This window comes from Plectropomus leopardus, chromosome 21 (assembly GCF_026936395.1).
Source record: "Plectropomus leopardus strain MGB_pleo_1.0 chromosome 21, ASM2693639v1, whole genome shotgun sequence".
Lineage (NCBI taxonomy): Eukaryota > Metazoa > Chordata > Actinopteri > Perciformes > Serranidae > Plectropomus > Plectropomus leopardus.
In genome coordinates, this window is record NC_142196.1 from 18,086,068 (window position 1) to 18,112,328 (window position 26,261).

The following is a 26,261-nucleotide window of genomic DNA, read 5'->3' on the forward strand; positions in this document are numbered from 1 at the left end:
TGTACCTCTGGGGCTAGAAGATGGTTAATTTTCAACAAGACCTGTCTAGCATAGTCTGTTTAAACAGCCAGCTAATCCGAGCCCGACCACCCATAAAGGACCCTTGAAGGCTAACATACAATAAACCTGATATAACAAGAGCGGCTTTCCAGGTTAACAGAAAATACATGAGGGCGGAGGCTGTAGGTGGTAAAACTACGAGCAAAGAGGTGAAAGTCTTGCAGGAACACAGTTGAAGTAGAGGGAAATCTGGTTAATGTGGTGAGCCACATGCTGTGTGAAGTACGACAAGTTTCAATTGTCTTATCACATTTCTTGACAGCTTTGTCAAATCTCTGCATAACTTCCTTGACCTCCATGTTGACGGCTTACTTAAAGCGAGACTGTAACACATTCCTTCTTTTACAATTAAAGAGTTGAAGCCAAGCAGAAAAACAAATGTTTTCACAATTTAATAAACTTATGCCACACTGTCCACAGGTAGTTATTGACATTGAGCTTTATGAGCATACCACTAGGGCTGTAAGGCTGTCTGCTTCCAGATTTAAAAGCAATCCAACACACTGGCTTAGATGTAAACTTTCTCTTACATTACGAGAACAGCCTATCAAATTGGATCTCTAAAAACTTTTGAGGTAAGGAATTTGCCATGCAATTGCTGAATCTGTCTTCATTTTAGATCAACAATGGTAAATTTAAAATGTTTTTCAGGCGTTTCCAGAGGCGAGTCAAACCAGACAGACACAGATTTGCATAAAGTAGACTAAATTCAACTTTATGCAAATGAAGGGCAGATGCCCCGTCTCTTGAAACTCAACGCTACTACTACCAGAATGCATTGCATTACATAAACAATGAATAGGAAATGTGTAAATTACAGACCCTGATGACACATACAATTAGAGATTTTGTTGCTGTAATAGCTTGTTGTACCTAACGGTAGCTAACATTTTATAATTTACCATAATCCTACTAGTCACTTGTGGCCACAAACAAAGTCACATTGTCTGGCTGTTACAGGTATATTGTGGCCATAGACTGGTTTGAGTCAAAACTTTCAAAACTGAGATATAAATATGTACATGTTTTCTATAATCACCTGAAAAGTTACATTGTCTTGCTATCACCAATGTATCATGGGCGTAGACTTGTTTGAGTCAAAAACTTGTGAATTCATAAAGGCAGAATGACTGCAATATCCCAGGTTTATTTCAAGCTTTAGTTCATTTTCCATAGAAGTAAACATTTCCCTGTGCTAGCTAGGGCGACTGAAATATAGTGTGTAAACAGTGATATAACCTGTGGATATGTGATCTGCTGCCGGGTATGATAACACTGAGCTGAGCAGCGTCGCATGCAGGGCCCAATCCAATTCATCTCTCTTCCTGTCTAACCCTCTATTGCTGTCAAACAAACAAGCAATTGTTCCTTCAAGGTATGACTCATGGGTTACACCTACATAAGAAGACAAGTCGAAACCTTGTGCAAAGTTCTTTCACAAACTTCAGGTACAGTTTGTGGCACTGTGCTCTTTCTGTGTTGCCTTTATTTATTTTGTTAAGCGCTGATACAGATTAATATAGCTACGAGAACAATACAGTGGGTGTGAAATAGGTGTGAGTGTGAGTGCGTGTGTGTGTGAACTGGATACCAACAACTGCTCAAAGTGTACAGTAACAAAGGGTTCAGGCTTGGCTGTGATAACAAAGGGGAAAAAAGAAACTTGCTGGCAGTGAAAACACACACAGCTCATAAATATGGCAGCAACAAGTCTGACCAGGCAACAAAACATATAATAGGAAATCTAAGCTGCACAGAGCCCCTGCAGACCGTCATCAAACCCTAATGACTATCCGAGGTGCCTACATGTATAAAAAGAGAAGTTGCCCTATTGTGCAGGAATTTCTCTGGAGCCTTAGACAACACTTCTGACTGCTTTACCAATCCCAGCACAGCCTCATAGGAACAATTTGGGCCAAAAGGCACCACTTGTCAATCCACAAACAGATGTTACACCTTTGGAAGACTGACCGTTCTTAAAATAACCTCACAATACACTGACTTAATAAAGACAGTCTGTATTTGTCTGTACATTTCTGCACTGAGACAAAACAGAGGAGCAAAGAGTTTGAAAATAAACATGAGACCATATGAGGCCGTGTTGAGAAACATTTGGTTTGAGTTTGACTCTCTCTTTGTTTCACCATGCTCTTAAGCTCCCAATAATGAGGGCAGCATGTCTGGTAGGAGCGCACAAAGTCGCCTGGATCTCCTGCCATGTTGGGGATGGAAAGGGTCCCCAAGCTGACTCACAGACTGCAGTTAGTATGTTAACATTGTTAACACAAGGTTTGAAAACTGAGCAAATTGGCTTTATTTCTTTAAAAAACATGGGAAAAAAACAATGAGCACCTTGATAAGAAATGACCACAATATTAGCAAAAACACAATAAAAAATAATAAAAAAGTACAAGAAAATACCTGAAAATTAGCACACAAAGGGAGAAAGATAAAGAAAAATGAAAGTATAAAAACAAAAACAAACAATCTGCGGGGAAATTTCTTTCCAAATTCCCCCTTGCCTTTTTCCCCATGTCTTCAAAAAAAAGAAAGAAAAAGAAATCAAGCCAATTTGCTCAGGTTTCAAAGGGTTAAATAGCTGGTTATATTGCTGTATATGTAGTACTATGCTGCTGTGTACATAATGGTGTTGAAAAGAAGATGGGAGCTCCCTGTTAATTATAATAACTGTGTGTAAAAACCGGAAAAATAAACACTAAAATTAGGTGGGTTGCCCTAAAGAGAACAGATCAGAGGTTAGCCAATAACTAAACCGTCTGTTTACCAAATATCTCCTCCAGCAATGTGTACATAACATCCCTTCTGACAGCCACTATTGACTATATGAGTACAAAGCACTACTTTAGGCAAAATCCCTTACACGATTACTGATAAATATTTCAAGCTGCTTTTTAATTCGATAAAATGTGACAAAAGATTGTATAAACGGAGGGAAACAAGTCTGTTTTCTAACAGTCTGCTGCCTGTTCAGCGTGTCGAGTTACTTATCAGTTACCGTGTACATCTGCCCACCTTAAATCAATTACTGACAGATAAGACTGTTGTTTTCATAACCAGAGACAGCTCTATTTGGCCAGAGACTTAGATCAATAACAGAAGTAACTGCAGATGATGTGATCCGTAGCCGGGGATTCTTGCATGCGAGACAAGAGGACACTCAATAGCCCAAACAGATGTGAAGTGAACCCCCCTGAAAAAGTGTTTGAACAGGTGTACAGCTCATTAAGTTGTAGTATTTGCCCTTTTGCTTTGAGTGCCAGGGTTTCTGTTTCATTATTAAATGGTGTTGCTAAAACGTAGACAGACTTTTTTTTGTCTCTTTCATACATTCTTTAAAAGGCAAACAAAAAAATCTTCAGTCTGAGCTTTACAGCTGCCAAGACTAGAGGCACTGCTTACAACTGGAGTACACGATGTCTGTGTTTGTGTCTGAGTGTTAAAGGGATAGTTCTGTTTTTTGAAGTGGGGTTATACAGGGTATTTATCCATAGTCAGTGTATTACATACAGAAAATGACAGCCAGCACGACGAAGGCCAACACGGAAGCTAAGCACGGCTGTGCATGGGGGTCAGCAACAAAGTGTATTTTAGCAACCTAAAAAATATTGTATTTTTTAAGATGGGTCTTTTTGGGTGAACTTTTCCCTTAAAACTTGCAAATATGTTTGTGGGGAAAGGGCAGCCATCAGAATACATATTTTTGGTTTAATGCAAATGAGATCTAACTACAGGGTTCCTACATCTTAAGGGAAGTTAAATTTAAGACTTTTTAAGACTATTTTAATGCCACTTGAAATGAAACTGAAGACCAACTTTACCAGTAGAATAAAAACATGAACTGACATGAACTATAAAGGATTAGAGAAAAGTTTGCAATAAATGTTTGTAGTAACATAAAAAACAAACACAAAAAAATGTGGTGTTTCTCACACGTGTGCTGCCTTGATTCCTGTTGCAACTTTTTGCATATAATGCACAGAGCCTCGTACACATTGCATTGTACCATGTGCAACGGTAAAGACACTTGGTTAAAGAGCCAATTATCTTCTTTAAACTCCCCTGTGTCATCAAGGGTATAATGTGTTGTTAACTCCTCTATCCTGATTTGTGTGACATTAATGAGAGTATTTGGTAAATTAGTTACAAAAAAAAGATATTACCAATTATTGAGATTTTCGGAAAAAAAAATCAAAACATAAAACTTGTACTTCCCATTTCTTAGCATTTTTAAGACTTTGAGAAGATTGATTTAAGACATTTTAAAACCAATTAAAGCTTTATTTTTAGATTAATTAATTCAATGTCTTTTGAGACTTCTTAAGGATCAGTAGGAACCCTGAACAAATTTCTTTCAAATGTTCAATCCTGTGTCATTCACTAATCTGGCTTCCACGCCCCACAACCAGCTTCGTATCTGTGTCAATTGCTGCTTGGTTAAACAGTGACAGAAGTGTTCATGACAACAATCTACTTGAGCATATCACTACGTCATGCCTGGATTTCACAATGTTTGCACAAGAGCCCTTCTAAAGTCGCCTTGCTTCTCCTCGCTTTATGTATCATCCAGCACAAGTTATATTTTTTAATCCCGCTGATTCAGCAAGTGCCAGTCTTAAACAGGCAATTCTGTAAAGAAAAAAAAATGGGGATGTGAAAAGCTGTTCCACACAATTAATGTTCTTCAGCTGTGGCCAGCTTGCGACCTTTCCCAATCTTAAACTGTTTGCGCTATTAAATTCCTATTTCACTTTTTCAGTTGTATCTTTTTTTGCCATCTTTTTTTCCTCCTCAAATGTCTTTTGTTCACTTCCCCTTGAAGGACCCCATCACAGAAAGCCAGCCGGAGCAACTCTCCTTTCATCGACGGAGAATAAAAACAGTTTCTGCTGCACCTCAAAGTCATCACGCCATCTGAACCGGGACCTCTTACACCATCATCATGTTTGCCTCATCATTCCTTTAAACATTATCAATTTCACTTTACACTTATGTGACACATGCAGTATGTGGCAATGGAATTATAGCTAAGGTTAATGTAATATTTCACAGTATCACATTGGGGCTGCGGCGCCACTTGGAAATCTGCGGCAGGCGGAGAGGAGCAGCGGGTTAGATAGAGGGTCAGGCGGATTAGAGAGGTGGATTTGAGGCGGAACATTTGAGGAAAGGGCTCTTTGGGGCTTTACTTTTGTTACATCAGCAGGAAACAAACATGCAGGAATCAGAACAAGAGAAAGAGATTAGGGCTGATATTGGGGGGAGAGTGAAGTAGGGAAATAGTTGAGATTTGAGTTCAATTGTCCTTTAAGCAAGCTGCATCAGAGCGTTACAGGCGAGGCCCAATCGCAGGCCCCTGAGAGAACAATATGAGACCTCCTCTAAACAGATTAAGAAGAGGCAGGGGGACATTCCTTCCCTTAACAAACAGGATGTGAGAATGAGAAGAATTGGAGGCCAGGCTTACTATTCTATCAACAAGTCTCCCCGCAGCTGCTGCTGTTAACGAGACAATCATTTTCACTGCTGTTAGCGTCGGTGTCAGTGGAGTACTCACCCTGGCATCGCCATTGGTAGGTCTCGGCCCGTGGCTGAACGCCTGTGCTGGGTCTTTGTGGTAGACCTTCAGGCAGGAGTGATCAGTGATGTTCCTGTAAGGGGAAGAAGTGTACCGGGGTAAGAAGGCAGCCCAGATATCACCGTCAGACCGTGGCCGATCCTGCCTCAGCCTGGATCTCAGTCTCTGCGTCAGCCCTGCTAAGGGCACATACCCTGACAGAGGCTCTGACAGATCTCTGTAATTTGACATTTCCTCAAAATCTAACAAAACATCGACTAATACTGTGTTGAAACGTGGCTCGACTACATAATCTGAGAGCTTTCTTTTGCTGGTCTCACTCTCTGACTACTGTGCACCCTAGTTACCTGTACCAACCTTAACGGATCACGAGACTTTTTTTTTTTTTCTGTTTTTACAGCCCTGATAAAGAGTTAGTCACAAAGTACACATTGCACTCCAACAGGAACTCTGGAGAGAAAGGGGGCAAATTTGCTTATATCTTCAATAGTAATGTTTTTTTTCTTAAAAACAGCTAAAACAAAGGCTGTATACCGTCTCAGCACATAAAATCTGTTGTATTATTGATAGGACACGCTGGTGAATACCAAACCAGGAAGGCAGAAGGAAAAGGAAAAAGCAGTGAGCTCTTATATGTGTGTTTGTGTGCTTGTAAATTATACACAGTACACCATACTTTGGAAACTACTCTCTGAAAAAAGCATAAAAAGACCTCAAATAGTAAAAAAAAATAAAGACTCACATTGTTCAAACTTTCTAGAGTCAAACTTTCACCAGAGGAGAGAGGACAACAGGCAGGAATGTCATCCGAGTCTCTCAAGAGTGCTCCATAGTTTGTTTGGGTATACAGAAGACATTTTGCCAAAGGGCTTCCTCTAGAAATAACTTTTTTCCTACTAAGTTTTAACATGATGGAAAAGCGATGCGAGAAGTTTTCCTGGGCAATGACACTTCCTGTGCAGGGGGAGTTTAGACGGGAAGTTTTCAGGGAGGGGAAAAGGAAATGACCTTCAGAGGAAGACTGAAACTATGGACTATTACAAACCTTGGATGCCCTGTTAAACTTAGACTGACAAAACACAATACATGCTGTCCAAGAAGTATTCTGTGTTATACCACACACAAACATATGTTTTTACCTGACATCAGTGAGCTCGTAGTACATATTTCTCATGTCGTCTTTGACGTAGACGGCGACGCTGGGCGACTCCAACATCTTCATGGTGAGCTGCTGCGGGAAGGCACTAACAAACAGAGCTCTGACAGTGTCGATGCTGGTGATCTCATTGGGCATGCGGAACTGTTTGGTCTCGTCTCCGTACTGCAGGTACAGCACACCTGCAGAGAGGAAGAAGGGGAGCACGGTGATAAACCGGAAGTAAACTACTTTAAATTGATGAAAACATTTCCTATGACTCAGACAGGCAACTTGCATGAGTAGTGACTCATTGTTTTGTTTCTCTCGCAGATTATACTCTTAGTTTTTCAGATGCTTCAGAAATGTGGTCCTCCTGTTAGTGTCAATCTGTTAAAAGGACAGTTTGGCCTTAAATCAAAAACAGGTATTTTTTTTCTCTTACATGTGGTATATTTGAAAAATTCAACAGCAATGTCTCTTTCTGCTGGTGATAACGTTATTGGGTGGAGCTCAGTAGAAAGAAAATCAAAGTGCTCACAACAAGGTGTGTGGATTACCTTGAGTAACCTGGTTGTGACCTATGGAAAGAGAAATTGCTCTTGAATTTTTCACAGGTATTTATTTGCACTTTGAGCACCACAAGCTGAGTGCTATCTAGTTCCATTATATTGGAGAGAAAGCAGACTGCTGTATGGCCGATATTTCCAACACTCGCCAACTCACACCAACACACAACACACAACAGGTGAGAAAAGAAAAATGTGTTTTCTGATTTGGGGTTGAACCGGACTTTTAAGTACTGATATAGCAACTGAAATTAGAGACTGATTGCTTAGCAGTGTAGGGTTACTTTTGAAATGCAACAGGTTACAGAAAGTTTGTTACACTCTCATGTGGCTGTTTCAATTACTTCATCAAAGTAATGTAACTTTTTTAAACAAAACTTAAAACAGGGCAATGACGTTTAAAAGAAACATAAGTGCATAAATGTTGCGTTGTCCAAAAATCTGCCAAAAGAAGGCAAAGATGTGAAGCATCAGAATTATTGTTTTATTCAACATGTAAACTTTATACTGAAAAGATTTTTTTTCAGATGTAACCCCTTTGTAATTACCAGCATTTAGATTAGCAACAGCAATTTATTTTTTTTTCTTAGTAACTGTTACAATTACAATTGCTTTGTCATTTAATTAATGTAACAAGTTAAATGTAACTAGTTACTCCCTAACATTGAATGTACTCAGTTAAAGTTGGTCAAAATCTGAATTTAGGCCTTTTTAAAACTTTTGATTGTTTTGGATTAAGGTAAGAAAAGAAACCAAAGCAAAAGCAGGGCTGGTCATACATAAAAAAGCAAGCTTTGCAGTCTGGATAAGCCCCAGACAACCATCAAGGCACGATCTAAATAATATCCACCTCTTCCTGTGCCGTTCCTGACCTGTGAAAACACAGTTGGCACCTTGCCCACATCACAATGTCTGGCCATGCCTGCTCAGTGCCTGGACCACAGCATAAATTTGGCCCTATTTTCCCCTGCTTCACCATATATACTATCTAACCCTACCAGCTAGCATAAAAATCACTTTTGTCCTCCTAAGTTTCTGAACATGTGGATGGTAAACTGTCCTTTAAAGTGACCATTTGTGGGTTAGGGAAACTTTTTTTAACTCTTGAATTAGGATTCAGAATGAATGCTTACCCTAAACTGTTGCCCAAAATACAACAAAGCCTTTGATCTGATATAAAAAAAAATGTTTTGTGGCAAATGGTGTCCTGATTGATTTTCCCTTGCATACTTGTAAGACATGTGATATTATGCTAAACCTGCCACTCAGCCCCTGTTTGTGTCACACGTGTTTGAGAACAGCATGCAGTATTTTCCAGACAAATTACTTGATATTTAGTGAGTGAGTTGGGGCCGAGGCAGGGCTGTGCGCTCGGGGTGGAACCGTGCAAGTTGCGCATCAAAAAGACCAAAGCCTGAACCTCTGAACCCAGGGTGTGGCTTCTGTACTGTGCTTTACAAAAACAGATGTCTCCCCCACAAAATTTATGGACACGCCCACACTGCACTTGTATAAACAATGCCAGGGAAAAGAAAAAAACATGTTTCTATTTCTATTCTCAAATTCATTGCAGATCCAAACAGAATAGAACAGATTTTTTACTATACCGTTACCTGTTGGAACAAAATAACTTTAGTATTGTTTTTAAAATCTTATTTCATACAAATCGCACAAAATGTCAGTTTCATTAAATGCTGAGACAACAGTTGTGATGCACATAAATCCTTCATTTCAATGTCACTTTTACATTTGAGCACCGAAAAAAGCTGGTTTTAAGGAAAGGAGGAATGGTTTTACTTGGTGTAACCCCATAAAAGGACAGAGCCAGTAAAAGCTACCAGATGTTGGTGAAATATTATACAAGATCCAACATGCTCCACGAGACGGGGTGAGACAGAGAGAGGGCAAATCCAGGAAATAAAAATTGCTGAGTCTATCATTGCTCTTTCTGGTCTGTCTGGGTTTCTGGGTAGTAATAACTTAACAAAGTGCCCATTTGCAGAATAACTTCATCCTTCCCCTGAGAGCTGTTATGTTAACAGTCGGCTAGTTCTCATCCAGATGTTGGCAATTAAAGTGAATGAGTTTGATGACAAAGCGCTATTGATTGAGCACGCGCTATGAAGGTTTGAATTCTTTGACATCGGTTTTATTTGCAGCAACAAAGTTGAACAGCTCGAGTCTAACAAAGAGCCGTGTTACATTCCTGAGCGCCTGGTTTCACTCAGGATTGGAAGCAAATGGCCAGTGGGTTTCCTGACCAAATGGGCATAACACTGCAGACTGTCTGAGCTTTCAAATCACCCATTTCTTTACACAAAAGTTTAAACTAAGCGCAACCCTGAAAAAAACTTTCTTTGTCAGTTAATATCCTCAAAAAGTTCGAAATGCAACAAAAAAGGCATAAAAATGCGATATCAAAACCACAAAATGTACATAACCTGAAATACAATACACTTGATGCCACACTCTAGATGAATTCTGATACTCACATTAGGGGTTTTAGGGACTTCCTGCTTTCTGTTAAGTCTTATGATGCTGTGGAAAAGCCCATGCGACAGCTCCTACAGTACAAGCTGAAGACACGAAGCCCCAAATGTCCGTTGGGACCCAGCGAAGTGTGTGCCTGTGTGTTTGTGTGTGTGCGTGAGAGGCTGTGGGAGGGACACTGTAGTTAGTGGTGCCCCTTTTTTTCTCCTCCCCCTTTATCACACCATAACCCCCCGCTGTCATAATGCTTTGTCCTGATGTTTTTGAGAGGGAAAAAGACAGAGCTGGTGCATGTGTGTGTTTGTGCACGCATGTGTTGAAAAGCAAAAAGTGTTGTCAGGTTTTCTTGTGTAGGTTTTGCATTTCTGCTTCTCAAGCAAAGCAAGAGACACTTACTGGCACAAAAAAAGCGTGGAAAACGGCACCCTATAGTTTCATTCATTTTAACTTTGGTCAAAAGGTATGCCGTTCAGAGGCTTTGCTATTATCTCGCATCAGATGCCTTGCTGAGTTGTGAGCTACCTTTGAAGACTATCCTCCTGAAAAATTACAGACTCTACACTTTGTTTGGGAACTTCTACAAACTCCTTCCACTACTTTCTCACCCTAATGCAGCAGTCTAATTCTGCACAACTCACAGCGTTTCTGCATATGGATGCAAATGAAGCGCCATGTGTGTTGATAAGACGACCCATTTCTAATCCTGTCAATAACACGATGGCATATTGTGGATGGATTCCCTAATCTTTCACTACAGAGGGAATGAATTCTAATTAAAACAGAGCTGTGAGCTGAGGTGGAGAAAGAAAGGAGGGAGGAGAGGTGGAGATAGATGGAGTGAGACGAAAGACTTGGACAAGGTGAAACGGTGAGATCTTGGTGCGGTTAGAAGTTACAGAGAGTTTTAAAGTTGTGCCAAGATTATGCTATAAAAGATGCAAAATGTAGGTTATCGAAGAGGATTAAAGTCAACTCACTCTCACCTCATTCTATTCACAAAGTCAATTTAAGATTTGAGTTAGAGCCCTTTTTCTCAGATAGAAAAAATTCTCTGTAGCAGTCTGGGGATTTTGAGAGAACTACAAGACAGCTGAGTGACACATTCTGTGTCCAAAAGAAGCAACAAAACTTAACCCAGATAAGACATTTTCTCAACTGTTTTCTACCCAAAAGATCCATACCTAGTGAGCGGTCCTTTGTCTGGTTGGTTGACCGCACCACGGGCAGGCTAGCACGAACCCGGGTGCCACGGGTGAAGGATGTGGGTGCGTCAGCATCAGACATGGTGTCCAACGAATCCAGGGAGGCCAGGGATAGGTGGTCGACCTGGTCGCCGACGCCGAGCTGCGGACTGGGGCCGTGCTTTGGGCTTCTGCTCTGGAGGGGGAGGCACATAGAAACATGATATGGTAAGGGTTAGACCATGGACACATTAAACACAAAATTATACAGTCCATGCATTTGTTTTTTAGTCTATGACATATGACATAAAGCTTTCTAACTTTCCTGTGAGTATCAAACAAACGCCTTAAAAAGTGTGAGATTTAAGAGGATCTAGTGACATCTAGTGGTGAGGATTGCAGACTGCAACCAGCTGAAACGTCTACCACTTTAAATTCCCTGTTTATTGTTGAGGAGGTTTTTACTGGGAGCTGAATTATCCACAGAGGTCTCTTCCTCCTCAAAATAAGTAAATAAAAAATGGAGCTGGTGATTTAAACCACTAAAAACACAGTACAACACAGTTTAACGTTACAAATCAGTGTTTCTTCTACGCTGGCTACGCTGTTTGGCATGTCACAAACGGAGCATTAGCTCAACATTTGCTAACATATGCTAACCTTTTTTCGCCAGTAACTAATGATCCACATGTTCAGGAGGTTTTAATCGGAAGCTGAATTATCGGCCAAAGTCTTTTCCTCTCAAAAACCAATGACCCATTAATTATAAGTGATAAAAATATTTGATAAAGCAGTTTCATGTTACAAACCAGTGTTTCTCCTACGCTGTTTGGTATGTCGCAGATGGGCCGCTAACCGGGTGCCTGCTAGTATGTGCTCACCTTTTTTCTCTGATAATTCAGGATCCATACATTCACTAGTCTTTTACTGAGAGACAAATTATCTGCAGAAGTTTCTTCCTTTCCAATAAAAAAATAATAACAATAATTTAAATATGGAATAAAGAAGTTTTGCGTTAAAAAATATGTGTTTTTCCGACAGTGCTCATTGCAGAGGGGCTTCGTAGTATGGTGGCTTAAGCGAAAACGCAAATGGCTCTGTTTAGAGACAATGTTTGGTTTGTCTGTTCTGGGCGATCTCCATGGGCAAGGACCTGCTCCCTATGTAGATATAAACAACTCATCCTAAGGTAACAAAAACACAACGATTCTTATTATTAGGATAAACTCAAGAAAAATACTTGTTATATGATATTCAATTTCTGCCAATGTATTCCCCAAAATTCTACAAACTGGACCTTTAAAATATGATGCATTTGGTAGAGTTGCCAAATAACACCGTATCTGCCACTCTTACATTGTTATGAGTCACACACATTCTTTGATAGCTGGAATAAAGCACCCTCGAGCACAACAACTGAATAAAACAAACTGCTGCACTCATGCAATATTGCAGAGAAGTGTTAATACTGTATCTCACTGATACATGCTCGCACATCTCACACTGCTCAGTACTGTCTCACAAACACTTCACAGCAACTAAAAGTTATCGAGCGTGAGTAAGCCTCTAATCACAGGAGTCTCAACTTTTGAATTTTATATGCTCCCACATGAGCCAGGGTATGATATAATAATGACGCTAACAGCGTATAAAAGAAGTTTTCAAACAGTGCATGATGACACCCTGAGGGAGATCAAACAGAAACCCACGGCGCGGGTTCTAAAGACGAAATTCCTTTTTTTTTTACCACAGATTAAGGATCTAGAATTGTGTCATCAAGATTTAAAGATCAGTTGGCTACTCTGTAATCTGATCCGCATGACGTGGCATCCTTGAGCCACAGCTACAATAAGACGATGCCTGATTAGTCTCCAGCTATTGTGCGGCGCTGTAAGGTGATCTGTACCAGCAGGACGAGGTGGGACTAGAACTGAGAGGTCAGTGAACACTGGGCTCTTTATCAAATGCTCTTCTCCGCTGGCAGAAGTGCGGTGCTGTGGAATAATGCACGAGACCGGGTCCACCAGGTTATCTTGAACACACCTGCATGCACGCGCTGCTCTCCCATACACATACAGACAAATAAAGAATTTAAGCCTTATATATTTGGTGCAGTTGACATTTGTGGGAGAACTGGTTAATACTGGCAGCCAAATGAGCTTGGCAGGCACAGACAGGTCAGGCACTAAAAGGTACAGGGGGCACAAGTTTTGGTCACACAGCAGATGTTAGTGAGGATGCAAACATGGCCGCACACGCTGACACGCACACAATGGCACGGTGCAGATAAGATAAAAGGCTGACTAACTCTGTGGGTCAATTGGATTTTCATCAAGTACCTCTGAATGTCAAGCTCAGAGTGAAGGGAGGAGAGCATGGCCTGCAAAGACTGATGGGAGAAAAAAGAGGTGAAGGAGAAAATAAAAAGCAAATGGCTAGGAGATGCCAGTGGGAGGGTGAGATGGAAAATGGTCATCAAACAAAACAGAGGAACCATGGAAACAAATCAATGTCAACAGCAGGCCAAAGAGAAGTAGAGAGAGGTTAGACAAGAACCTAGATGCAGATATATCTTCAACACAATCTGACAGCAGGGAGTATTTATTTATTAGGACTGTCTCGACTTGGCGCTGGAGCGTCAGAAGTGATCAACAGTGAATATTAAAAGCTTCCATCAGGAGGTGGGGGGTCATAATGCTCATAATAATAGGCTCTGAATGCAGAACAACACCTGACAAAGCTGTGAGACAGAAGTGCAGACGCAGCACGCTATAGCTCCACCAACTTTAAGATTTATATTTTTAAAAAAATTATTGCTCCTGTTACAGAGATTAGATGCAGCATTGAATTGACCGTCTCCGGAGTCGCTCTACTCCCAGCAAACAAGTCATTTCACCTTCTGGCCAGTTAGCACAAGCTCACACGGCAGCAGAACAGCAGACTACGGCAGCTAATATTCGAGAGAGTTGTTTAACAGTCCCAACAAAGTTAAAATAACACCGAAACAATTCGACTCTAATGTTAAAACCATCAATAATCAGGTAACTTACTGCCCTGTCACTGTCTGTTGGCGGGCGGACTCATTACAAAGGAACATGTTGTACGTAGCTCTACAGTTAAATAAGATTTTACCTATTTTAAACAGTAATTTTTGTTGTTTTTTAAAGAAAAACTCAACATGTGGCGGTTAATGTTGATATCGTGGCAGCCTCTACAAATAAATACATGCACAGGAAACACTAATTACATTAATTCAGAATTTTATTACTGTCATTTCTTTTATATGAAACAGTCACTTATATTTTTAATCTTTTTTCTATATGTTAATTTTTCATCAGTGACTTTTTCTATTTTATTTTTATGCTTCTCGTCTGTGTGCCAAAACACCAAAGCAAATTCCTTGTATGTGAAAATCTACTTGGCAATAAACCAGCTGCACCTTTTTTTAAACCTTATTTGAGTTTAATGAGTTCTGACACCGATTTCCTCGAAACCCCCCACTTGATAATTTCTATTAATTATATTAATTGCTATCATCAATATTAAACAGTATCTCTAGACCAATTCAAAGCATCACTGTTGTCATCCCTGTGTGATATTTGCTGAGTTACAGTGTGTGAGCGTTTACGGTATGTGACGCATCTTCACATTGACCTGACACAGCAGGCAAAACTGCTGAGCCATCACTCAACTCCTGTAATTCCATTAAAATACGCTTACAGCTGCAGCGCCCAGAGATTAAAAATACATGAATAAAAATGTGCCCTTATACTGTTAATACATGATGATAGTGACCTTTAAAAACAGGGGGGTCACATGGAGTTGACGTGTCACCTGAGACCAGACATGTGTTGGGAAATCCAATCTGAACACTGAATGATTTATGAGCCTATTCAGTGGTGGTGGGTCCAAATGGCCCTCCCACACCGCTCTTCTGTCTTCTCGTATGTTACTGTGTCACCCTTGTGAATGTAGAATCATATTGGCTTCCTCCATCACCTGTAGGTAGTAATTATGTCAGACTGCTCTGGCAGCGTAATCCAATATTTTCTGAGAAAGATGAGCCTGCACTGAAACTTCAACCTGTATAAATATTTACTTAACTATCATGTTTTATGAGTTTACTGCATTAAAAAAATGTTGTGATGTAAATTAATACTGTAGCCACTGGATAGAGCAGAGCTATACAGCTGAAATCAATATAACATACTTTTGAAAAAAAAGAAGAAAGAAAACTAATATTGTTAGTTTTTAATTACGACTGCCTTTGCAGAGCGTAACTTTGTGAAATATCTACGTGAAATGATCATATCATCACAATATGATTCCACTGTAAGTCAATATGCATTCATTTTTTTAATTTTGCCTTGCCCTAGTGTCTGATAAATGTTGAACAAAAACAGACTCCATTTCTTGATGAGTGTTCATGACTATTGTCATTTATCAAATATATGGAGGCAGGCTAGTCTTACGAATATACAAAGCTAAGCTTCCCCTGGCTCCAGCTCCAGCTATGAAAGTGGTATTAACTTCTTGAAACAATTCATAAAACAACCCCACTAATACCACTTTTCCATCAAAAAGAATGCGTGCATGTGGATTTTTTAAACACAGTTAAACCTGCTAAATATAGGCTATGGACTCCTTTGCCATTGCGAGTAGAGCAGAGCTGTGAACACCGCCCTGCAGCAGACAAGTTTTAGTGTTTTTGGTTCGTAACATTCGTCACAGACAGGCCAGACAACAGGTTTGTAAACAGCAGAAAGCAGCATGGGTGGGGTTCTGTGAAAATGTTCCGGTGGTTTCTTCTTATTCTCTTATTTATTCTTATTCTCTTATTAATCTCTGAGTCATTCAGTCTCTCTTTCAAACTCGGTGCAGACAAATTTAGAACAGTGTTTGAGCGCTGCTTTGTTAGAGATGGACGGTAATTAGCAGCAGCCTGTCATTGCATGTCACCAATAAAGGGTATAAAATTAGCGCATGAACCACTGTGTTTTGTTTTTATCACTGACGATCAGAGCCGAGGGCGATTAAAACCTGTGACTACTGCAGAGTCATTTGACGCTGGTGTGAATGCCAGTTGTCACCTTTCCAATTACATTAAAAAGCCACATGTTTGCAGGGGTTAAAAGATTTTTTTGCGCTGTGGGAAAGCAGCTTAAAATGCCTGTGCACCAAAATCACAGGTAAAGCCAGATCCCCATACATTTTAAGGGACAAATTTTCAAAACCTTTCCATTAATTTTTAAGGACTTGTAATAAAAGTTCCCAACACCATTTACAACATCTAAAATGAACAGAATTGTCTAGCGAACTTTACTCCAAATTTTAATTATTTCATTATAAGTAGTCTGCTGACAAGGTGTGGCCGAGCTCACAGAGTCACAGAGTGACACCTGACAGTTTGGTTGGCCCATTGGTTCAATTGTTTGGGGGGAAAAAAAGCTCTTTACCTTCGAACTACCATGCTCTACATTTACTTTTTACTGTAACAATTTCATTACACACAACAAAATTCCATGACTTTTCCAGGTTTTCCATGACCTTGGGGACCCTGACCTATATAACTTTTTCTACTTTTTGTTTAACTTTAACCCTTTGAAACCTGGAGCAACATCACTTCTTGTGCTGCTTTCAGGTGCCTTTCACAAGTATTTAACCCTTTGAAACCTGAGCTCATTGGTGCAATTTATATGAGCAACGTTGTAAGAAATGACGCACAAATTGTAAGACATTGGTAGATTTAGAAAATTATTTTTAAATAAGTTAGGGAAAAATGTCTGGGGAAAAAAGAAAGGGAAACGTATTATGATTTTGTTGCTAATCGTCTTCTGTCTGCGTCTTTGAATGAAATCAAGCCATTTCGCTCAGGCTTCGAAGAGTTAAAGTATGCTAATTAAAAAGTGCTTTCCACTTCTTCCAAATCACAAGGAAATATTTTAATAGACACGATGTGACAGCTGAAGAAGAATTGCACAGGAGAAAAAGATAAAGCGGAAGCAGTCGCATATAAAAGTGCAGGAAATTGCAAATGAGACCTTCTGCCTCCCTGTGGAAAGAGGTAATTAAGTTAAACCACTCCACACCAGTCCACATCTGACAAATGAGGTGTCCCCTTCAAAGGTCAACAGTTTAGTTCAGATGAACTCCTCTTTCTCCCTACCTCCTTCTCTCTCACGAATGCACTCAGAGATCATCATTCTGATTACTGCTACGCCTGATATTGCAGAAATAGAGCCACTTCCTGTCCCAGCAACCACTTTCCGCTTTAGGTTCCAGATGTGAAAACCGCAGGCCGACCGCTGATTAGCACCGTTAAACCTGCCTCAACCCGCTCGCACCTACAGTACATTCCACACCAGTGATTTCCTCCACTTCAGTCAATACTATACAGCCAGTGATTCTGCTTTTTCAGCAGCGGCTCCCTCTGTACGCCACATTTGCTCTGACAGCTGTGATGAATGTGAATCTGAGACAGCGGCATTAGTTTATACACAGGAATATGACAAGTTATAGAGTCATGAAAAGAGCCCTTTGAGAAGGAACGTGTCTAGAAAACAGATCTCGGAAATGTCAAAGAAATCAGAAAATGTCTCCCACAAAGATGGTGCAACGATGAAGGGCTGTAGCCAGTGTTAGTGGGTTGTTATATACCGTTAAAATACAGATATCTATTCTTAATTTTTCCGCACTTTTTCTGTGCCAGTTAGTTTTTGTTTTTGTTTTATACTATACGTTTACACTAATTTCTTGCTGTTTTTTGGGCCACGTGTTATTAAGTTGCTCACTGCCTTCTTCGCATGGGCTTGAAAGAACTCAAACCAATTTGCTCAGGCTTTAAAAGGTTAAAGTAAAAATATGAAGAAAAAAAATCAATGAAATAAAGGTCTGTGAAGTCACTATCCAGGCCTGTCACTTTAACTACTTTTGTTGGACAATATATTGAGTAATAGGCAAGAACAAGAAGAAGCAGCATAATGACCTAGCTGTCCAGGCTCAGACATACCAAACTGACATCAAAGAACTGGTGGCCATAAGGCCGAATGTTGCATCGCCTCTGTATCAGCCAAAAAGTTGCAATAAACACACTGCAAAGACAACAATGACCAACAGGCACATGTTCTGCACCTGCATCAGAGGAAATAACTCTCCATAGCAGTAGACGGTGGTAGTCTATTTTCGTCATTCAAGAAGAGAAAGTCCAACAGGGCTGTTTCAAAATGCTAGTTGCCCATATGTTTCTATATCGGTTATATATATCATGTACTAGCAAACAATAACAAAACTATTTCTGCTAAAGAGCTCAATGACTTTGTTTGGATCTCATGCCCTCTTGACTTTAGCCACACACTCATTTTGTACACTGAACTGAACTGCCAACCAGAGTGATAAAATTCACAGATGGGCTCTGCCATCTTCAACGCTGATTCAACATGCTGAATCAGGGCCAACAGTGTGGGACAGGCTGCAAACAGTAGGGTGATGGATGCCTACTGAAGGCCAAACATTGACCAACGTCCGACCATCAGCTTGGTGTGTCAGGGCCCTTTGCTGAGGACCTAAGGCAACAGGCTGCACACTTGCAACATAGTGAGGCTAAACTCAACCCCTCTCACTGTGCTGTGCTGTCTGTGTACTCCAGAATGATGGAAAAAGGGTAATTATTGCCTGACTGCTTTTTTCAAACCACAACAGTTTGTTTTGCTGCCCCCAAATCTCAATGATCTGTATTATTAAACCACATTAGCTGTTACCACAAGTTACAGTAACAGTGAGTACAGATGTCTCCCGATCAACCAGGACTAAAAATCTTCCATGCTGCCACTTTAAGGTCTCTAAATGTCTTGAACACCACTTGCGGCAGCTTTAAATTAAAAGGATGTCAAGTTTAATACATGTTGGACAAGCGGCAATCAGGCAAATGATAATGCTTGTCAAAAAAAATGATAAAAGAAAGTAAGTAGTTGAAATGTGTGCTGTCTGTGTGTTATATGTTTAAAAGAGAGGGATACAAAGAGAGACTGAGCGCATGCATGAGTGAGTCAGGCCATTGTTCCAGAAAATCTGACCCGAACCCAGGACATCCTGAAAACATTTATGCAACAGTGGTCTGACAACCAGTGTGCTGCCATTGTGAAGAACGCTCAGGTTTGTGTTTGCCAGTCTACATTCCCAAATTAAATGTTCAAATTTTATACACCAGTTCTATTACATGTGTTATTCGATAAATCTGTGTCGGAGCATGCATGCACAGTATGGCTGCTTTTCATTGCAAGCTGTCTTGAATATTACAGAGCCAAGGACAATGCATGATTTCACCAAGCAGAACAGATTATGTTATATCATGCGGCACCTGTCTCAGCTACTGACAGACAGGCTGACATGCGGAGCCGAGACGGAGCGATTAAAGTAAATCGCGATTGTTAAGAATAATGGCAGATCCCACCAGGAGCCTGCTGTGTCACTCATGGAGATTTAAGTATAGACATAGTCTTGAAAAGCTGCCAGTGCATCGTGCATCACACCTGCTGTCTGCCCACACAAAGCCCACTGATTGGTGCCTACGTTCTTATATAATCAACATAGTTGGTGTTATAATAGCTTTCTCATAACATAGCCTGACTTTCACCTTAAAAAAAGAGGGCATTCTTCTGGCATCTCGGCAATCATGTCAATCTTTGTCAGCTTTGGGCTGCATAATTTTCAATATCTGTGAAGTGCTCCACAAGTCAGGCCAAGAAGATAACTTGATGTGATTATCTACAGCCACTACCAGGGTCCGACTACAACAGTGTGTATTCACGCATCATCTCCTACGTAAACACACAGAGTGAACAAACACACAAGTAGCCAGAAAAACAAGTTTCATTCACTCATTCTATACATCTCTCCAGATGCGAAAGAATGTAAACATGACAGTGGAGGTGGAGACTTGTGTGGCTTTAAACACAAACCCCAGTGTTGTGAGCACAGCTTTCCACTTAAGATGCTAATTTGGCTCTTGCTCTGGGGAGCGGAAATAAAGCTAACTGTAATTACCTGCCCTGATCTGTATGGCAAACACATAAACAGAAGAAGAAGGCAGCTCAGCAGACTGTTAACCCCTAACGTGTCTCATTCTGATACGTTATTCCTCTTAGAGCATTCATGTGGTAAGTGTCAAATTTGAGCAAGATGCTTTTAGTATTTGTGTCCCACAGAAATACTGGAGAAATTATATATCTTATCTAGCCTGGGAATGCCTCTGGGCGCCCAAGGAGGTGCTGGTTAATTTGAGTTTTTTTACTTGACATTGCACATCCTTGGATGTGGCTATTATGCATTGCAACACTGATGCTGAAATTATTTATTGTACAGCCGAGTTGATGTTTACAATATGTAAACAGTTAACTTGGAAAAGAAAATACATTTACCATTATGTTATGTTATGTTATGTTAATTTCATCAGACATAAAGAAATTCCATGACTTATCCGACACTTTCACTGATTTTTACTAATTCTATTATTTTTCCAGGCCTGAAAAATAACATGATGAAATTCCATGACTTTTCCAGGTTTTCCATGACTGTGGGAACCCTGTGTGTCCTTGAACAACACACTAAATCAGTACTGTCCTCTCTTTTAGTACTGTCTAAATGATTAAAGTGTTTAACACAGGATAAAAAGTTCAAAAATCAGGCACAAACCCACAAGAGTTTATTAAAAACACCTGTGTGATTCTAAATCTCAGTGCCTCTGCGGCACTGCTCAACTTTGAATCATAAAGCCCCTGTCAATCAAGCAGTCAGCGCTCAGTCCGTATGCTGTCTGTGGACAGACTATCATCCTTTGTCTCCCCTAGCCTTAATGACATTATACCAAAATCCCCTAGTCATCCATTCTCATTCATTGCTACCACATCCCTCTCTCCCTCCCTCTTCTAATGCATTCCTCCTCTAATCCCTCCATCCAAATCCCCAGATGACCTTTCAGAGATGGACTCGCTTGTTAATTGGTGTGTTAAAAGGAGATGACTTTATAGCGTCCACAGTCAAAGCTGATGGTGAAGGTGAAGCTAGAAGTTGTGGGAGTTCAGTGCCCACTATCTACAAGTTTATAATCGCAAGACCAAGCCAGAAATGTGAAAACTATCAACTGTCAGCATCTCATTAATAAAATATTACAAGACGCATAGAATATAATCAAGCACATCTGTCATTCAGGCTGATCACAGCAGACACAATACTGCGCCTGTTGACCCAGCGCACAGAGGAGGCAAGATGCCTATCTCTTCCGCCGCTGACATTTCCAACAACTGAGCTACACCGTCCAATTGATTTCACCCACTCACGCATACATGAGTTAGTCACGGTTATCACCAGCAGACATCGCACCCTCCTCAAAATGAGAGAGGTTACAAAAGTCAACTTTGCGCGACCATCAGATAAATCAGCCAATGGGAGTTTGTGGAGTGGAAAACACTGTCTTGAGTTGCTGCACCAGTTTTAAAAGTGATGTTATAGCATGTATTCATATATATATTGCGCTCATCTAACATTTTAAGCAAAAATACCACTTTCTAAATAATCTTAAAAAGCATGAGTGTTGTATTTACCATTTCAGAGCCGTGGAGATCTCCTTCCAGCAGTGACTTTCATGTAAAGACTGGAAAGAGGGTCACTTCCTCCACTGTTATTTCAGCCCTTGTGGCGCTTGCTCTGTACAACTGCCCCATCCTGCTCCCTTCCCTTTCTGTCTAACTCACAGCGGATGCCCCCCCCCCATCCTATGCACACACCGCCCCATATCCCAAACTATCCAAAAGCACAATACATACACACACGCCGGAAAGCAGGGAAAAGTCATTGTTTGTATGCCTGCGTAATACATTCATGCACCATTCGTGCCAGACAGAGATTGAGTTAGAGAAAATCTGATCCCTGAAACAGCTTAAAAACTCCATAAAGTTTCCATTCAGCGCTAAAAAAGACATTTTATCTTAAAACGGCAGCTCTAACACTAATCCCCATGTCCAATCTCTGCTTCCATCTCACTGCCCTATAGCTGCAGCTGAAGAAGGAGAGATGACACTTGTGTCCTGAGGAGATAAGACCCAGCTCTACCCTCAAGGATCCAGTTTATGCAAGATATTCTCAGCAAGACCTCATCCTACACAACACTCAACACACACCCAATGCATGGACACATGCTCAATCATCCAAATACCAATGCTCAAAGTTTGCTTTCTGAACAAACTGCACTATAATGAATATTAGGATCATTACAAGAAGAGCAATTTGTGTCACTAAGTATTCACGTTTTTTAATGACAAGGTCCTGTGTTTTGGTTTGAGCCACGCTTTTGTAACAAGTCAAGGTGTTACAAAAGATTACAGGTCCAGACTTGGCTGGCAAGACTGGCAGATCATTTACTAGTCTTGCATGCCATGATTTGCACACACCTACAAGTGTGCACACATTAAGTCCCCTCCTCCACCCCTCTCACTCCACATCTCTCTTACCAAACAAATACATGCAAACTATTTGCCGACGGGGCTGCAAAACCATGATCTGTCAGGACTTGTTCTTTAATATCATTTCATCAAGAGCGAAAGCACATATTACATATCTGAAGAGGATCCCAGAATAATAACACAATAAATGTTTGATTAACTCTCTCTCTCTCTCTCTCTCAGACACACACACACACACACACACAATCCTTCTATAGTGAAAGACAAAGAGCACCCATCCATACACACACAGAGGACAAAGTCGTGCTCATATTTCGAAGGGGCCGTTTATTTGACACGTCCTCAGATGAACCTGGTCCGTCTCCAGAGAGCTTCTCTCCTGGACCTTCCAGGTCTAATTTGAGCCTCTCTGGGTGTATATCTGAGAGTGTGTGGATGTGTGTGTGCAGCTCCAAGCCTGTAGTCACCAAAACAAAAAGGTCTTTCTTCTTCCAAGAGAAACTGGAGTCCTGTATCCTCCACATCATGTTGCACACATAAACGCACATATAATCCAATGCGATCACAGGGGCCTAATCTAATGCTGCTAACACTTAACTACATTTTTGCACCTTTATTCAATGGCGTATGTATTAGAAGTCTTTGCTGGTTTTAAATCACAGCGTTTTGTCAAGTGTCAAGTCGCCTTTTTGCTCCTGTGAAACCAGCCCTGATAATGGCTTTGCTATTCATGCCTAATTAACAAGTCACCGAGGACCACATACGCTCCTCCGGTGAGCCTAAGATTTATTATACCAGCTCTCCCAGAGGAGAGTCTCTCTGTATGTCCGTGTTTGTAGAAAAAGAGTCAGATCATCAGCAGTAAACTGAAGTTTTAATTTAGCACAACAAAAATGCTTCCACTGTTTCTGCATTTCCTGAACACATGATCAAGTAAACATTGTTTCTTTGAAGTTACATTATGACTATTTCTATGCTTATCTGTTAGGCTAATTTTGGTTTTTTTTGTGTGTTTCCGACAGAATCAAAATAAATATGTGGTAATCAGCAATCTTTTTGTTTGTTTGTTTGTTTGTTTATTTCTTTGTGTGTGTCCCTTTCTATTATTCTGTGTCCTCTCTCTACGTTCTAAGGTTTCTGCGGTTCTTTGAATGCAGCACCGGGACTGTGTTGATTTTGATTAGTAAGTGAATAATTCACCAGTCGATCCGATCGGAGCAGAGCTGATCAGATTGATGGACGAGAGGGGCAGCTGCTGCAGAGGCAAGTGAAAAAGAACTTTTTAGAACAAGCGCAATGAACAATTAAGTTTCACTTTCATTGAGGATGGTGTTCGGCTTCTTCGTCTGTGCCCAAAGCACACTCCATGCTCTAAGAGTGTGGTGCAATAACCAAAAATATATTCCAGCAGCACACCTGATGAACAGTCCTGCTCCAAAAATAGAAAATCAATATGTGGCATCAGCCGTTGACATTGCAATATTATGGTATTCTAGGTTATTTAGACATCCAAAAGGTATGTTTTCCAATAACGTCATGAATATAGGTGCTCCTCTTTCTATTAAACCCATTGTATTTAGTGCACAGCACGCACCACCAGAGCTCAGACCACCACAAATAAATGAATGTGTGGGAAATCCTGTTTCATATTACTGTCCATTGTTTTTGTTTTTTTTCCTCTCACTGACCGGGAGTAACACACATTTGACCCGTTTTTGACCTCTGACAGACACAATAAGACACACTGCTCACACACAGACTTAGTCCTGAGCGCTCAGCTCGAGATGACTCAGCCAACCACACGTGACAAGTCACGAAACTCTCGCTGTTAAGAAACACCAGCAACCACTGAAGCTTAAGTCACCAGCATGTTTTCTCTGCATCGACCTGACTTGTTTTGTTAGCTACCATGTTAACATCAGTGTAGGAGGAGCTGAGTTGTAGGGGCTATCACATGAGTACTTGTATTTGTAAAACATGAGCCATAGTTGAGGTAGATTATGGTGTCAAGCTGAGGAGGAGGTGCTATGATAAACTGCAGTCCACGCTCTACTTCTGTCAAATAGTCTAATTTATTACTGACTCCATTAGCTGCTGATGTGTTAAATATATACTTTCCCACTGTACACTTACTCACATTCCAGGTGTTCCCTATCATCTCTGTCATGTTGTTTAGTGAAAGAGAATCCTGCCTTCTCAGTCTATCTGTTGAAGATGTATTTTAAACATTTAGAAAAGCAAGTCTGACTTGGAGCCAAGTTGCTGCCATGCCTTTCTCTATCCTACACCCACACTCCACCCCTTTATCTCCTCGGTGAAGGGCCAAGTGGAAATAAAGCACAGGAGATCAAAATAAGGTTTGGGCCAGATGCTTGAAGCTGGTCCTGTCAGTAGTGAAATCGTCCTGGTGTGCCTCTGTGTCTGATTTGCCTTTTGAAGTTAGGCTCATACCTTTGGCCCAAGGTAGAGTCCAGATGTCAGGCTGCATGCAAAGACTTGCAAAAGTGAAAACAAGGGGGAAACACTCCTCTTGCGTGCTCCCCACTTGGTTATTGGGATCATAAAGCTTGGAATCTCTTTGCCAATATATGAAAAAGATGAACAGTGGTGCCAGAAATGGCTATCCATCAAAATGAAAGATTTTCAAACAGAAAATCTGAAGACAGAACATCAGCAACACATAATACACAGGAGAGATTTGAAGCATCAACACAACAGCATGTGCATTCCATCATCCTGACTGGTGACAACATATTTTGTCCATTAGCTTAGCTGCTCATCAAAGTCAATTAGTTTCTCGCCGTAGTCTAATGACTGGCATCATCTTGCTCACAAAAGCATGGAAAGGATGCCAAGATGCCTGTAGCCTTTTCTCTTTCTTTAAGTACCAAACAAGCATAAATCACCAACCAAACAGGTAGAAAAAGCTGGGAACGATGTGACATTTGAGGGTGGAGAGCTTGTAGGCGATTCAGTAACTGACAGTGAACCTAATCTGTTATTAGTTGGCAGTCTGTATACACTGGACATCATTTTTGGTCAAAGTTAGTATATATATTAAAACCTCAGCTGTGCTTTTCCCCAGCACTACATGATGCTGGTGTAGTACTACATATTAGTGCTGCATAAGCAACAACAGCAGCCATTAAAACCTACTGCTGTAAGAGGGGTTTTCAGTCATTATTTCACACCAGAGCACAAGAATGGATGTGCAGATCTGACCATGCATACGCACACGCCTACAAGGAATACCTGGAGATACTGCACTTCTAGTCTTTAAGCAGTCTTAACCAGCAAAAACATGGATAAAAAAATGCTGTCCATTGATTGATGCTGTTTTAAAGACGTATTTAACTTTTGGAAAGATGGTCTTCTTATAAAAATGGGCTATCTATCTAGTATAATTAGCTGCATGATATATGTGTATTTAGGTTTCAGTAGCCACTCCTCAGCTTGAGAAAAAGTATTATCATCTTTGTTATGGTGTTAAAGCTGTTCCAGTTCTCCCAAGAAACCACCATCCCCAAGTGCCCCATAACGACTGCTGTTTGTATAAAGTTTGAGCATCTACATGTTTAGGCAACCCAAAAGGATTAATGGCACCTGTGAATTTGAATTGTGATATGGAGTATTCATATTTTCACAATGGGCTAGTTTTTGTAAATACTGAATATCAGTACCATCTACTGGATTTTAAAATGTATGGCAACTATTCTGTCAAGGCCACATGCACAATCTTGCAATGATAACCAAAGCAAAAAATATTTTGCACAT

At 40.5% G+C, this 26,261-nt stretch overlaps 1 protein-coding gene across 16 annotated transcripts in view; it reads right to left on the reverse strand.

Moving 5' to 3' along the window:
* Window positions 1–26,261, reverse strand: part of LOC121960821 (sickle tail protein homolog) — a 136,231-nt gene that overhangs the window by 22,751 nt on the left and 87,219 nt on the right. For 9 of the 16 annotated variants that reach the window (XM_088072090.1, XM_088072088.1, XM_042510690.2 and 6 more), the window contains exons 3-6: window positions 13,340–13,420; window positions 11,032–11,227; window positions 6,796–6,994; window positions 5,636–5,729 (exon numbers count right to left, since the gene is read on the reverse strand). In XM_088072090.1, the coding sequence (XP_087928216.1) occupies window positions 5,636–5,729; window positions 6,796–6,994; window positions 11,032–11,227; window positions 13,340–13,420 (570 nt within the window). Of the gene's footprint in view, window positions 1–5,635; window positions 5,730–6,795; window positions 6,995–11,031; window positions 11,228–13,339; window positions 13,421–21,629; window positions 21,765–26,261 lie in introns of those variants that run through there. The other 7 variants (XM_088072092.1, XM_088072086.1, XM_088072087.1 and 4 more) reach the window with 3 other exon arrangements.